Source organism: Balaenoptera acutorostrata, chromosome 3 (assembly GCF_949987535.1).
Source record: "Balaenoptera acutorostrata chromosome 3, mBalAcu1.1, whole genome shotgun sequence".
In the NCBI taxonomy this organism is placed as follows: Eukaryota; Metazoa; Chordata; class Mammalia; order Artiodactyla; family Balaenopteridae; genus Balaenoptera; species Balaenoptera acutorostrata.
The window spans coordinates 166,075,651-166,091,786 of NC_080066.1; the positions used below are offsets into that span (position 1 = coordinate 166,075,651).

The window sequence follows — 16,136 nt, forward strand, 5'->3', positions numbered from 1 at the left end:
ATTCCTGCCAGACCTTAAAAAGTTGCTACCCTCAACCCATAAACACAAAAAATACTGATCCACCATGGAGACGTCTTACATTCTGAAACGCTTTTTCAAGACAATTTTGACTTGTGTTGAATAAATGAAATTTCCATACTATAAATACAGAGCTGTTAAAAACCACTTTTACTAGATTATGATGAAGCTCAATCAGTTTTCTTTCTTAAAAACACCACCTACCACAATTGAAGAGCTACTACACCTTTCATTTTGTCTAAAGGAAAAAAAAGTAGTAACAAAATGCACCAAGCTAACTACATTCCATCAATGGTCTTCACTGGTGATATATGACTTGAAAACTATCAATAACATTCACTACTTCAAGCACAAACTTGTCAAAAATGTGTTGATGGGTAGTAGCTAGAAAAATTAATTTTAAAAGCTATTGTATCCTTTGGGAAGACAGCTGGCAAAAGTTTCAAAACACAGACCAAGCTACAGATGTTCATCGTATATTAAAACTACTAGTAGTCTATTTTATAACTTAGTCTTAAGCCTGTAATAAACACTTAATAACTAGAGAATTCTGTCAATATAACTTGGGACACAGGAAAAAAAACCATTAAGAAAGAAAAAGTGACTCTAAAATTCCTGTATTATTTCTGACAGTGAAACTAATTTCTACATAGGTCAGTAATACTGAAATAAATATAACTAAAGGACAAATTACTATATATATACATACCTAATAAAAAGAAGTAAGACAACTACACGCAACACGGACAAAACGATAAAGTCAGGTGGCGCCACCACTGGCAACGCTAGATGTAGTAAGATGACAGAACTGGTAGGCAACTGATCATTATTTAGTCTACAACCAATATGGCACCCACACTTTCAAAACCTAAAGACAACGACTTGCTCATTCTGGTACAGTCTTAGCTTCGGACTAAGTTATATTCAGTTAATATGTTTTACCTAAGTTTCAAGCAAATATGAAAACAAAACAGATGATAAAAACTATACTTTTTACTAATAAGGCTAACATTACAGCAACAGTTTTCCACCATGCCATCATTTATGAATATTACATTTTCTGCTGTGACAGAATTGAAAAACTACTGGAGGAGTAACTATATTTGTATTTCAAACATTGAATTGAAACAAATTTGAAAGCTTTGAATATTTTCCTGATCTATTTCACAAACAAGAATGATCTCTACCATTATTTGAAACAAAATTTTCAAAACACTTTGAACGATTTCTAGGTTATAGTCTTAGTACTGTACTAAATTTGTGCCACAATTTCAGGATGCTATATATTCAGATTTTACTACCCCATTGAAATTTTCAAGAAAACTTTTTATTGTTATAAATTATTTTAGGGGTGAATCCTTTGCATAAAATCATAAGCAAGTATCCAATTATGGCAAAAATTAGAGTAATCTCACTTTTGAAACACTTTGAGATACTACATATACGGTTGTGCAACTATGTGTATATACCAAAGGAAGGCAAAAGCATCACCTCCTTACAGTTTACTGAAACACAATTATAAAAATTCAAGCAGTGTGACATAATATAGCTTCGAATTACTGCTGGAAGAATAAACAAAACATCATTTACCCCATCAAATAAATCATATCTAGTTTCAGAAGATCTTCATACCATACTGCTCTCAACTATCCAGTAGTAAAAACAATAGAAGTGTACCTCAAAATCCTTCACACCTACCTACCCCACCTACTGAATCGAACCTAAGAGACTAAATATCTGAAGGAGGGCTTCAGTCAAGGCTGCTTCAACTATATAAGGCTACTATCCCCTGAACTGTCGGAGGACTAACACATGGAAAAGAAGAGAGAAACTGGAAAGGATCAGGGAAAAAGACAAAGAACTGGGGTAAATTCTACTCTTGGGGTGAATAACAACAAACAAATGAACCCAAAACACTGTCTCATTTCCTACTCCACAATCTCAGTTTCTGGTCTCCTTATCTTTACTCCATCTTGCCCTACCTATTGTTTGTCCTAGGCCTCCTTTTCCCTCTTACAGAGCATAAATGTACAGACATGCAAAATAGAAGATCTTCTTTATTTACATAATTTAAATGCCAGAGTTTTTTGCCTACAAGACATCAAACCATGATACTGGATTTGAAATGCACAATTTAAATCCTATGGAAAATAGACATGGGGATAAAACTGAGTAACCAAGTCCAATCATAGAATCTCTTTCAAAAAACCCAGAAGAAGCAAGCGCGAGTGCGTGCCCACACACACACACACAGTCTCAAAATGTTTTAAAACACATTCTCCATCATCAACGACAAATATGCTGTGCTTGAGACAATAATCAATGGCCTAGAATAATTTCTGCAGCTTTTAACTTTATTTGCCACAAAAGTTCTGCTGAGACACTGATTGAAAATTACATTTCAAATACATCCCTCACTAAAGAAATGTAAACAAGCACTGAGACCAACTTTAAGATGCCGCCCACAAAAAAATTAAAATGAAGACAAAACTGTGATTTAAGTTAAAAATACAAAAGTAAATTTATTTAGCATTGCTTTATTGAAAAGGAAACAGAATTGGAAATCAGAATTATTTTTAGCACCTTCTTCGAATCAAATCTATCCCCAAACTGCCTATAGGTGTGCACATTTTAAAGTCCAATGAATTGCCTGAAGGTTGCCAGGGTTTCTTTTCTATCTGCTGATAACAGCAGGCAGTGAAACCTCAACTAATCATTATGGCCAAGAGATGAGAGCCCTCCAGGATGCCATCCTGGGCGCGCTCCCCAGGACCAGCCTAGAGCTTAGGGGACTTTTATCAGTCCTCTACTAGGTAAAGGACTTCCCTCGGGCGCTTTAAGAATTCGTTGAATAAGAAATCAACGAAGGGATTTAAAGGAGTAAAATGCTACCAAAATAACCTTTTGTACATTTCACAAATTTGATGGAAGAAGAAGGGTACACAGCCAGAAAACCGAGCGCCCAGTGGATCCGCGGACTTGGTGTCACCGCACCGACCGAGAGGGAGAGACTCTAGAACGCGAAGATGGGGAAAAGCTTTTCTCCGGTGTTAACAGGGCGGATTCGGGACCAGATGGCTGCGGGTTTCTCTCCCGGGCGATGCGCCCTGAAGGAGCGGGTCACGGGCACCCAGAAGGACCGGCAAGTGCAAACTCGGCGCGCGGGTCTCAAGGGGACGGCGGCCGCCCCCGCCCCTCCGTACCTGATGATGTCGTCGCTGTGGCCCCGGTAGAACTTCTGCCGGTGTTCCCGCGGGCTGTACACCACGCCGACGCCCGCCACGAAGTACACGATCTCCTTGGCCGCCGTGTAGTAGAGGTTGTTGCGGCACTGGTGGCCCCGGTAGCCGTACACCCACTCGAGCCGCAGGTGGCAGCTCGGGGCGCTCCGGGCCGCCATGTCGGGGCGCCCACCCCGCCGTTCCGCTCGGGCCCGCGGCGGCGGCGGCGCGAGACGGGAGGCGGCGGCGTCCGGGCGAAACAAGCCCTCCCGCGGGCGGCCGGGACTCGCCGCCTGCCGCGTCCTCTAAGCCGCGCCTGGCAGGTGCATGTCGCTTCTCCTGGCCGCCGCCGGCGCCGCCTCAGCCCACAGGCGGGAGGAAAACCCTCGCCTCGCGGAACATGCTGAGGGCCGCGGGCGCCGCCGGCCGTCAAGAGGGTGCCGCGCGCCCTCTCTTCGCCCACCTCGGTCGCCTTGTATTCTCAGCCCGCAGCGCCCAAGCCTTGAGCCGAGCCTAGCCGAGCGAGGGCCCGCCTCCCGCCTCCACGCCTCCGCTACCGCCCGGGCACCCAGCTCCTCGCCCGGGTCACCTGCAGCGTTCACGTCTCGCCGCGGCCTCGTCCCACAGCCTGGCGGACCCGCGCCGCGCGCCCCCGAGCGCAGGAAACCGGCGAGCGCGCGGCCTCGCGAGGCTCCGCCCCCTCGCCGCCGTCGCAGCCAACGCCCGCGCTCGCCCCGCCCAGCCCCGCCCCGCCCAGCGGGGGAGCACGAAGGCGTCGGGAGCTCCTTGGGTACCGTCGCCGGGTAGCGGTTCCCGTGCTCTCGCTCTCATCTAACGTCTAGTCCCGCTATCCTCGGCCAGGACGAGCGACCCCAGCCGCCCTGACCGCGTCCTGCTCAGGCCCCGGGGGGACTCTGGGCCACCCTCGTCGCCTGCTGCTGGGAAGTCTCGCCCGGGAAGCGCCTGTCTCACAAGGCCCCGGTACCTGGCCAGGGCTACGCTTATGCGTGGAAGAATCAACACTAGGATGTTTACCTCATTTTTTTTTCTTCCTGATACCTTGTGTGCGTGTGTTTTCTAGCTGCTTCATAGTGCTCACTATACCAGACATTGAGTGGGAATAAAACCTGACTTCCTAAGCGCACATTTTCTTATTTGTATACGTGACCTCAAAGCTTAACATAGAATTTAAATCGTAAAATGACACGCCAGATCCAATTTCTTAAGAAATAGCAGTGGTACCTGAATTTTTAAAATTACTGTTTTGAACACCAATGAACTCGATACTTCTTGCATTGTAGTGTTGTTGAAAATGTCTTGAGTCATAATTCTGGAGAACGAGCCTGTAAACACAAGTACTGGGAGCGACGACTTCCTCTGTCACTTCCCCTCCTACTCAGTTTTCTAAGTGCCCCCTCTCTCACAGGATTTACCAATACCTGTAAAATAATTTGAAATCCATATTTTAAAAGGTTTTAAATGCAGAATGATAGCCATAAGGTTTACAACGAGAAATAATAACTTATAAAATACAAATATGAATCTTTCGTGTCTAAAAAAAAATCCGTTTTGATTTCCCTGGGAAATACCAAAACTTAGAAATCTGAGAAAAGCTAGAATAAACCAGCATCCTTTTAAGAAATGTGACTGCACAGAGGTGATGATTCCCAGATGGTACCCATACCTTGCAATGGATGGTACCCAATCTCTGCTTCCTCAAAGATGCAAATTACCAATCTGAGACAAGAGGATACCTTTTCAGTTTTAGTTATGACTTCTAGTCTACATGCAGGAAAGAAGGGCCATTTCAGAGGAAGGAATTTGCATAAATGTCATGAAAAGTAAACTCTGAAGGAGTGAGTAGATTTGGTGAGCTCCACCAGGAAGGCTGAAAGTAGAAATCCAATCTGGTGTAGTTCAGAATAATCATCTAACAGGGTAGTGAGGAACTATGATGCAGGAAAAACTGACTGTAAGAGCTTTATACAATTTCCAAGCTTTCAGACATTTTAAAAAGTTTATTATTTTTGCTATTCCCAGAGTGATTAGCTATAAAACTGTCAATAGAAATAATCAATAAACCAATCTATGATAGAAATAGAAAACAGTTTTATTTGAGCTGAACTGAGGGCTATAGCCTGGGATACACAGATTCAAGAAGTACCTGAATTGTGTTCCGCTGGACTACAAAAAGGGGGTGGCTTATAAAGGCAAAAACCATAAAATTACATAAGTTGTTTGTCAAGAATTAGGATTGGAGCTGGCAAGAAGTAAGGGTGCTTCTTAAGAAAGAATTTGTTGGGGTCCGAAATGATTGCAGAGTTACAAGGGGAGACCTTGGGACCCTAAGACTGTGGCTGGCAGCTGCTAGCAGATAATTGTTTTGAGAACGGCTGGTGGTGTCCTTGAGGCTGATACTGTTCAGAAAATTCAAGTTCTAAGAAGTTCTAAGTGATGCACAACATATCTGAAACCACATCCACAATGGCCACCCAGCTCCATTTTGGATGCCTGAACCACAGTTTTTCCATTTTGATTTTTAAATGCATTCTTTTCTTTAATGGTTGAAGCAGATGTACAATGCATGTTTAATAGGCCACAAAACAGACTGTTCTAGTTAGCATAAGGTTTAAGTTAAATCATGTATGAGCCAGAATGACTTCCACATACCTCAGTATGTGAAAATTTCTTCCATCAAAACTCTTGTAATGAGGGCAGCCAAAAATTCGAAGGGGGTGGAGAGCAAGACTCAGGGAAATGTGCCACACTCAACCGCTTGTCTTTGGCTTCTGGTAACAAGAATCTTAGCAGAAAGAGAAGAGGAATGCAGATTAGGTTTCTGGCACCTGCTGGGAAGAAAGAAAGAACTCAGGCTTGAGAAGTGTCTCTGAAGCCATAGAAAGGCCTGTGTGGGGTTCCCTGGACAAAGGCACATACAATTTCTCTTTGTCACATGTATTTGTTTTTTAATAAGAATATGTTTTCTAACTCACTACTGAGTTCCTTGAAAACCCCTAGTGAGAAAAAGAAAACGTTGTTGCTTATTTAAATTTAAGCAGTGAACTTAGAAAAGATGAAATATTTTGTTGCTGTACAATTGTGGTACATTAATTGCTGGTTACATGTAAATTTTATGAGATGTAGGATAGTGAGGAATAAGAAATACTTTTCTCTATGTTTCAGGCTTTTTCAGTACACTGTCTTATGGATCCCATGATATATATTTAAGTAGTACTCATTAATAACAGATTGAAATAATTTATTTTTCCATTATCATATTTTCCATTGCAATTTTTAATGACCCAAGGGTGGAGTGTGAAGGAAAAACATTCTTAATTAAACCATCCTCAACTGACAACTCAAGACCAAAAGAGACAGCTGAGGCACAAGGGTGGCTAAAAAGTAAAACATTCATGAATATTAGAAAAAAAAACCCTGATTAGTTCTTACCCCTACAACTTTATATATAATCTGTTATTACTATTGTCACATCAGAAAGCTTAATCAAGCTTTTATTGCTAGATGTGATTTCACCATCTGTACCTTTTGAAAGTAATGCAAATAAGGATGCAGGAGAAAGACCCCCCAAATTCTACATATCAACAGGTGGGCGTTTTTTAGTCATTTTATTTTATTTTCTTGCCACACGACGTGGCTTGTGGGATCTTAGTTCCCCCACCAGGGATCGAACCCCTGGCCCCAGAAATGGAAGCATGGCGTCCAAACCACTGGACTGCTAGGGAATTCCCTTAGGCATTTTAAATATAAGCTACAATACCCATCAGTAATCTATATCTTGAAACTTGAGTTCCTAGTATGGAGTTTTATATTCCGAACATTTGAAATATTAAAATTCAAGCAAATAAATGTTTTGCTGGCTACTAGTTTTAGCTACCCTCAGGTCTTTACAAAAGAAATGAAAAGCAAAGTATATAAAGCATAAAAGCCAAAATTCATGCTATTAATTCTAGCTAGCTAATTCAGCCAACTTATGAATTATAATGATTTTTTAATATGCCATCCATAAAAATGTTTCTGTAACCATACCTTTAATTAACCTGTTTTATATACAGAGCATAACATAGTGCCTGGCCCTGCAGTAGATGTTCCATACATATTTGTCAACCATTAAATATAAAAGAGAATGCATGTGTAGTCATAATAGGTTTCCTCTTAGTTTTATTTTGAATAGTTGAAACTTTTGAAAACTTGAACATTTTTCTGATCTTCGATACTGTATTAGTCAGGACTTTTTTAGTTGTATGTTACAGAAACCCACTCAAAATGGCTTAAGATAAAAATGGAATTTTAATGCCAAAAACGACGGCAACTAGAACTGGTATCTATGCCCTTGGATCCTAGGGCTCAGGAGATAACATCAGAACCAGGTCATCAGAATTAACTCAGTTCTGTTTTCCTTTGGGTTGACTCCATTGCCAGACCAACAAAATAGCTGCTAACAGCTCCAGTTCTACCATCTTATTCTCTCAGCAATCCCTGTGGAAAGAGTATTTCAGCAGTTCCCCTGGAAACTCCTTGACTTCAACCCCATGGACTCTGGCTGACTTGAGATACATGCCCATCCTTGGATCCTTAGAGTAGCGCCAGGTGCGCTAAAACCACAGGAAGCGGGGGTGGGAGAGGGGTGATTCTCCCAAGGAAAATTGAAGTGGTATTACCAGAATGAGAAGGAATGGATGCCAGCAGTGGCTATCCAGGGCTGACTTACAATCTTTAGTGTTCTCCAGTCTCCATTTACATAACTAAATACACATGCTATCTAAATTAAAACAAAAACAGGAGTTTGCTAAAAAAAAATACAGCTTTAAGACAAGACTGCTTCTAACCAGCTTGTCACCCCAATGCCCTCCTCTTAAAAAAGTTCTAAAGTTAGTCCCATATTTGGGGGAGGCAAAAATTACAGATGTTCCCCACCAATAAACATATTTCCAGATGTCTATTTGATTCCACTTAAAGCCATTAAAAATAGGTGTATAATTCAAGTAAAAAAAAAAAATCTCAAACCAAATTATCCTCTTCTACACATCTACACACCTTGCCATCTTCTCTTTCTGTATTAGCAACCTCAGTATTCCCCCAGTTAGGCAGGTTGGAAAGCAAGGCAGTTTTCTTTGGTTTCTCACCTCCATAATCAGCAAGCCCTTTTGACTCTATTTTACAAATATCCCTAAACTGCATCCCCATCTCTATATCTACACCCTCCCAATCTCCATTTGCCATTCAACTTCTAATTATCTTTTCCCAAGATTCTGCAACCCGAGTTATCTATAAAGATCATGTATCTGATCATGCCACTCCCCTGTTTCAAGAAACTTTTCTAGAAGCAGTGAAGGCATCTTGAGCCTTGAAATATTCTTATCCTTTGACTCAGTAATTTCTCATCTAGTTATCTGTCATAATGTAATAATTAAAAATGCAGACCAAGATTCATGTATCAAAACATTTACCATGGCATAATTTACAACAATAAATATCAGGAAACCTGGGACTTCCCTGGTGGCGCACTGGTTAAGAATCCGCCTGCCAATGCAGGGGACACGTGTTTGAGCCCTGGTCTGGGAAGATCCCACATGCGCCATAACTACCCAGCCTGCGCTCTAGAGCCCGCAAGCCACAACTACTGAGCCCACGAGCCACAACTACTGAAGCCCACGTGTCTAGAGCCCATGCTCCGCAAAAAGAGAAGCCACCGCAGTGAGAAGCTCGCGCACCGCAATGAAGAGTAGCCCCCACTCGCCACAACTAGAGAAAGCCCGAGCACAGCAACAAAGACCCAAAGCAGACAAAAATAAATAAATTAATTAAAAAAAAAAATCAGGAAACCTAACTGTCCAACCGTAGGGAAAACTCTAAGTAAATTGATTCAGCCCATATGAAAAATACTATAAACCCACTGAAAATTAGGTTTTCAAATACATTTTGGCAACATTGGACATTTCCCGTAATGTAATATAAAAATTTTTTTAAATCCAGTTACAAAAATGTATTAATATATACAGAATGAGCCCAGTTATAGAATATATTAATAGCTAAAACAAAAGATACCAAATATTAACAGTTTTATAATATGATGTGTAATTTTTACACTTTTATTGGTGTGCTTTCTAAGCTCTTTAAAACATACATGTAATGAGATGAGAGAATTTTATTTCTGAGATGGGAAGAGAATTATATTTGTTTGGGAAAAAATACTCGAATGCGTGCTTGGCACAGAAAATGAGATCCCAAAAGATTTGAATGTAGGCAGAACTGTTCCTCGTGAGGAATGAGAAATGATTTGTTGCTCCAGGAAGATAAGGAAGGAATGAAGTCGGGGAAATGGCAAAGCTGCAAGTTTTGCCATGCAACCCTCTCCAAAGCCTCTCAAAGTTTCTAAACACTGAAATGTTAGTCATTGTTTTTTTTATTGGAAACTAGAGAAACAGGGCTTCTCATCTAGATGGATGTAGTAGGAAGCAACACCCCATGAAGAGAATTATAAAGTTGCTGGGGAGGCAGTAGGGGAAGCGCAGGATTTTAACAGATGGTAAACTTGGGGGTCAAGCCATGTTAAACCCTCCAAGTGGCAGGGAAGTCCCAGCTGACATGTCAGTTACACACACCAGTTGCTTCTATAATTAAGAAGAAGTAACAGAAGTAATCTTTAACAAACATTGGGTAGCTTCCAACAGACTACGGAATAAAGGACCATCTCCTCATTGGGACACATGAAGCCTCCAACCTCTTTGCCACAATCATCTCCAGTCAGTTCCTCCCTGCCTTGAACAAGCCCTACTATCCAGCCATGCTAGATTCTGGTCTTCCCTAAAATTAACCAGACATTTCCAAAGCTCCATGCACCCATATGTCATTCATGATGTGTATAATCTCAGCTCTCCACTGTCAGCCTGGCAAATTCCTACTGAAGATTTGAGGTCCAGCTCAAATGTACCATCTTCTTATGGGTTGAACTGTGTCCTCCCAAAATTATATGTTGAAGTCCTAATTCCCAGTACCTTAGAATGTGACCCTATTTGGAAATAGAGTCATTGCAGATGTAATTAGTAAGATGAGGTCATACTGGAATAGGGTGGGCCCCTAATCCAAAATGACTGGTGTCTTTATAAAAAGGGGAAATTTAGAGAAAGACAAATATTATATGATATCACTTATATGCGGAATCTAATAAAAAATGATACAAATGAACTTATTTACAAAACAGAAACCAACTCCCAGATCTCAAAATCAAACTTATGGTTACCAAAGGGAATTCGCTTTGCTGTGCACCTGAAACTAACAGAACATTGTAAGTCAACTCTACTCCAATAAAAATTTTTTAAAAAGGATTAGTGGAGGAATTTGGACATAGGCACCCACACAGGGAAAATGTCATGTAAAGATGAAGGCAGAGATCTACATGCCAAGAAATGCCACAACCACCAGAAGCTAGGAGAAAGGTACAGAACAGATATGTCCCTCAGAGCCCTCAGAAGGAACCAATGCGACCAATACTTTGATCTCAAACTTCTTACCTCCAGAACTGTGAGACAGTAAGATTCTATTGTTTGTGCCACTCAGTTTGTGGTAGTTTGTTACAGCAAACCAAACAAACTAATACACACCTCTTCTCTGTGGTTTGCTGTGACATCCCCGTCCACTCTCCAGAATTAATCAGCTTTCACTGAAGTCCCTAGTGCATTATATAAAATCATACATATTTTTAAAACATCTTTATTGGAGTATAATTGCTTTACAATGTTGTGTTAGCCTCAACTGTATAACAAAGTGAATCAACTATATGTATACATATATGCCCATATCGCCTCCCTCTTGCATCTCCCTACCACCCTCCCTATCCCACCCGTCTAGGTAGTCACAAAGCACTGAGCTGATCTCCCCATGTGATGCACCTGCTTCCCAAGCTATCTATTTTACAGTTAGTAGTGTATATATGTCAATGCTACTCTCTCACTTCGTCCCAGCTTACCCTTTCCCCTCCCCATGTCCTCAAGTCCATTCTCTATGACTGTGTCTTTATTCCTGTCCTGTCCCTAGGTTCATCAGAACCTTTTTTTTTTTTTACATTCCATATATATGTGTTAGCATACAGTATTTGTTTTTCTCTTTCTGACTTACTACACGCTGTATGACAGACTCTATGTCCATCCACCTCACTACAAATAACTCAATTTTGTTTCTTTTAGTGGCTGAGTAATATTCCATTGTATATATGTGCCACATCTTCTTTATCCATTCATCTGTTGATGGACACTTGGGTTGCTTCCATGTCCTGGCTACTGTAAATAGTGCCTCAGTGAACATTGTGGTACATGTCTCTTTTTGAATTATGGTTTTCTCAGGGTATATGCCCAGAAGTGGGATTGCTGGGTCATATGGTAGTTCTATTTTTAGTTTTTTCTGGAACCTCCATACTGTTCTCCATAGTGGCTGTATCAATCTACATTCCTACCAACAGTGCAGGAGGGTTCCCTTTTCTCCACACCTTCTCCAGTATTTATTGTTTGTAGATTTTTTGATGATGGCCATTCTGACTGGTGTGAGATGATATCTCATTGTGGTTTTGATTTACATTTCTCTAATGATTAGTGATGTTGAGCATCGTTTTATGTGTTTGTCGGCAATCTGTATACCTTCTTTGGAGAAATGTCTATTTATGTCTTCTGCCCATTTTTTGATGGGGTTTTTTGTTTTTTTGATATTGAGCTGCATGAGCTGCTTGTAAAGTTTGGAGATTAATCCTTTGTCAGTTGCTTCATTAGCAAATATTTCCTCCCATTCTGAGGGTTGTCTTTTCGTCTTGTTTATGGTTTCCTTTGCTGTACAAAAGCTTTTAAGTTTCATTAGGTCCCATTTCTTTATTTTTGTTTTTATTCCCATTTCTCTAGGAGGTGGGTCAAAAAGGATCTTGCTGTGATTTATGTCATAGAGTGTTCTGCCTATGTTTTTCTAAGAGATAGTGTCTGGCCTTACATTTAAGTCTTTAATCCATTTTGAGTTTATTTTTGTGTATGGTGTTAGGGAGTGTTCTAATTTCATTCATTCTTTTACATGTAGCTGTCCAGTTTTCCCAGCACCACTTATTGAAGAGGCTGTCTTTTCTCCATTGTAAATGCTTGCCTCCTTTATCAAAAATAAGGTGAACATATGTGCGTGGGTTTATCTCTGGGCTTTCTCTCCTGTTCCATTGATCTATATTTATGTTTTTGTGCCAGTACCATACCGTCTTGATTACTGTAACTTTGTAGTTAGTCTGAAGTCAGGGAGCCTGATTCCTCCTGCTCTGTTTTTCTATCTCAAGATCGCTTTGGCTATTTGGGGTCTTCTGTGTTTCCATACAAATTGTGAAAAATTTTTTTCTAGTTCTGTGAAAAATGCCATTGGTTGTTTGATAGGGATTGCATTGAATCTGTAGATTGCTTTGGGTAGTATAGTCATTTTCACAATGTTGATTCTTGCAATCCGAGAACATGGTACATCTCTCCATCTGTTTGTATCATCTTTAATTTCTTTCATCAGTGTCTTATAGTTTTCTGCATACAGGTCTTTGTCTCCTTAGGTAGGTTTATTCCTAAGTATTTTATTCTTTTTGTTGCAATGGTAAGTGGGAGTGTTTCCTTAATTTCTCTTTCAGATTTTTCATCATTAGTGTATAGGAATGCAAGAGGTTTCTGTGCATTAATTTTGTATACCACTACTTTACCAAATTCATTTATTAGCTCTAGTAGTTTTCTGGTAGCATCTTTAGGATTCTGTATGTATATTACCATGTCATCTTCAAACACTGACAGCTTCGCTTCTTCTTTTCCAATTTGGATTCCTTTTATTTCTTTTTCTTCTTTGATTGCTGTGGCTAAAACTTCCAAAACTATGCTGAATAATAGTGGTGAGAGTGGACAACCTTGTATTGTTCCTGATCTTAGTGGAAATGGTTTCAGTTTCTCACCATTAAGAATGATGTTGGCATTGGGTTTGTCATATATGGCCTTTATTATTTTGAGGTAAGTTCCCTCTATGTGTACTTTCTAGAGGGTTTTTATCATAAATTGGTGTTGAATTTTGTCGAAAGCTTTTTCTGCACCTATTGAGATGATCATATGGTTTTCCTCCTTCAATTTGTGAATATGGTGTATCACATTGATTGATTTGCATATATTGAAGAATCCTTGCATTCTTGGGATAAACCCCACTTGATCATGGTGTATGATCCTTTTAATGTGCTGTTGAATTCTGTTTGCTAGTATTTTGTTGAGGATTTTTGCATCTATGTTCATCAGTGATATTGACCTGTAGTTTTCTTTTCTTGTGAGATCATTGTCTGGTTTTGGTATCAGGGTGATGGTGGCCTTGTAGAATGAGTTTGGGAGGGTTCCTCCCTCTGCTATAATTTGAAAGAGTTTGAGAAGGATAGTGTTAGCTCTTCTCTAAATGTTTGGTAGAATTCACTTATGAAGCCATCTGGTCCTGGGCTTTTGTTTGTTGGAAGATTTTTAATCGCAGTCTCCATTTCAGTGCTTGTGATTGGTCTGTTTATAGTTTCTATTTCTTTCTGGTTCAGCCGCGGAAAGTTGTGCTTTTCTAAGAATTTGTCCATTTCTTCTAGGTTGTCCATTTTATTGGCCTATAGTTGCTTGTAGTAATCTCTCCTGATCCTTTGTATTTCTGCAGTGTCAGTTATTACTTCTCCTTTTTCATTTCTAATTCTGTTGATTTGAGTCTTCTCCCTTTTTTTCTTGATGAGTCTGGCTAATGGTTTACCAATTTTGTTTATCTTCCCAAAGAACCAGCTTTTAGTTTTATTGATCTTTGCTATTTTTTCTTCATTTCTTTTTCCTTGAGATCTGATCTGATCTTTATGATTTCTTTCCTTCTGCTAACTTTGGGGGTTTTTTTGTTCTTCTTTCTCTAATTGCTTTAGGTGTAAGTTTAGGTTGTTTATTGAGTTGTTTCTTGTTTCTTGAGGTAAGATTGTATTGCTATAAACTTCCCTCTTAGAACTGCTATTGCTGTATCCCATAGGTTTTGGGACGTCGTGTTTTCATTGTCATTTGTTTCTAGGTATTTTTTGATTTCCTCTTTGATTTCTTCAGTGATCTCTTGGTTATTTAGTAGTGTATTGTTTAGCGTCCATGTGTTTGTATTTTTTACAGATTTTTTCCTGTAATTGATATATAGTCTCATAGCATTGTGATTGGGGAACATACTTGATATGACTTCAATTTTCTTAAATTTACCAAGGCTTGATTTGTGACCCAAGATATGATCTATCCAGGAGAATGTTCCATGAGCACTTGAGAAGAAAGTGTATTCTGTTGTGTTTGAATGGAATGTCCTATAAATATCAATTAAGTCCATCTTGTTTAATGTATCATTTAAAGCTTGTGTTTCCTTGTTTATTTTCATTTTGGACGATCTGTCCATTGGTGAAAGTGGGGTGCTAATGTCCCCTACTATGATTGTGTTACTGTTGATTTCCCCTTTTATGACTGTTAGCATTTGCCTTATATATTGAGGTGCTCCTATGCTGGGTGCATAAATATTTACAATTGTTTTATCTTCTTCTTGATTGATCCTTTGATCATTATGTAGTATCCTTCTTTGTCTCTTGTAATAGTCTTTATTTTAAAGTCTATTTTGTCTTATATGAGAATTGCTACTCCAGCTTTCTTTTGATTTCCATTTGCATGGAATATCTTTCTCCATCCCCTCACTTTCACTCTGTATGTGTCCCTAGGTCTGAAGTGGGTGTCTTGTAGACAGCATATATACAGGTCTTGTTTTTGTATCCATTCAGCCAGTCCATGTCTTTTGATTGGAGCATTTAATCCATTCACATTTAAGGTAATTATTGATATGTATGTTCCTATTACCATTTTCTTAATTGTTTTGGGTTTGTTATTGTAAGTCTTTTCCTTCTCTTGTGTTTCCTGCCTAGAGAAGTTACTTTAGCATTTGTTGTAGAGCTGGTTTGGTGGTGCTGAATTCTCTTAACTTTTGCTCATTTGTAAAGGTTTTAATTTCTCCGTAGAACCTGAATGAGATCCTTGCTGGGTAGAGTAATCTTGGTTGTAGGTTTTTCCCTTTCATCACTTTAAATATGTCCTGCCACTCCCTTCTGGCTTGCAGAATTTCTGCTGAAAGATTAGCTGTTAACCTTATGGGGATTCCCTTGTGTGGTATTTGTTGCTTTTCCCTTGCTGCTTTTAATATTTCTTCTTTGTAATTAATTTTTGATAGTTTGATTAATATGTGTCTTCATGTGTTTCTCCTGTATGGGACTCTCTGTGCTTCCTGGACTTGATTGACTATTTCCTTTCCCATGTTAGGGAAGTTTTCAACTATAATCTCTTCAAATATTTCCTCCGTCCCTTTGTTCTCTCTTCCTCCTCTGGGACCCCTATAATTCGAATGTTGGTGTGTTTAATGTTGTCCCAGATGTCTCTGAGACTGTCTTCAATTCTTTTCATTCTTTTTTCTTTATTCTGCTCCTTGGTAGATATTTCCACTATTTTATCTTCCAGGTCACTTATCTATTCTTCTGCATCAGTTATTCTGCTATTGATTCCTTCTAGAAAATTTTAAATTTCATTTATTGTATTGTTTGTCATTGTTTGTTTGCTCTTTAGTTCCTCTAGGTCCTTGCTAAACACTTCTTGTATTTTTTCTATACTATTTCCTAGATTTTGGCTCATGTTTACTATCATTACTCTGGATTCTTTTCCAAGTAGACTGCCTATTTCCTCCTCATTTGTTTGGTCTGGTGGGTTTTTACCTTGCTCCCTCATCTGTTGCATATTTCTCTGTCTTCCCATTTTGCTTAACCTACTGTGTTTGGCATCTCCTTTTTGCAGGCCTCAGGTTCGTAGTTCCCATTGTTTT

The 16,136-nt window shown here is 39.7% G+C and overlaps 1 protein-coding gene across 1 annotated transcript in view; it reads right to left on the reverse strand.

Moving 5' to 3' along the window:
* The window catches only part of EML5 (EMAP like 5), a 167,900-nt gene extending 164,059 nt beyond the window's left edge, over positions 1-3,841 (reverse strand). The window contains exon 1 of the mRNA XM_057542111.1: positions 3,222-3,841. Coding sequence (XP_057398094.1) covers positions 3,222-3,418 — 197 coding nt within the window. The 5' untranslated portion in view covers positions 3,419-3,841. The remainder of the gene's footprint in view (positions 1-3,221) is intronic.
* Positions 3,842-16,136: the final 12,295 nt, after the last annotated feature.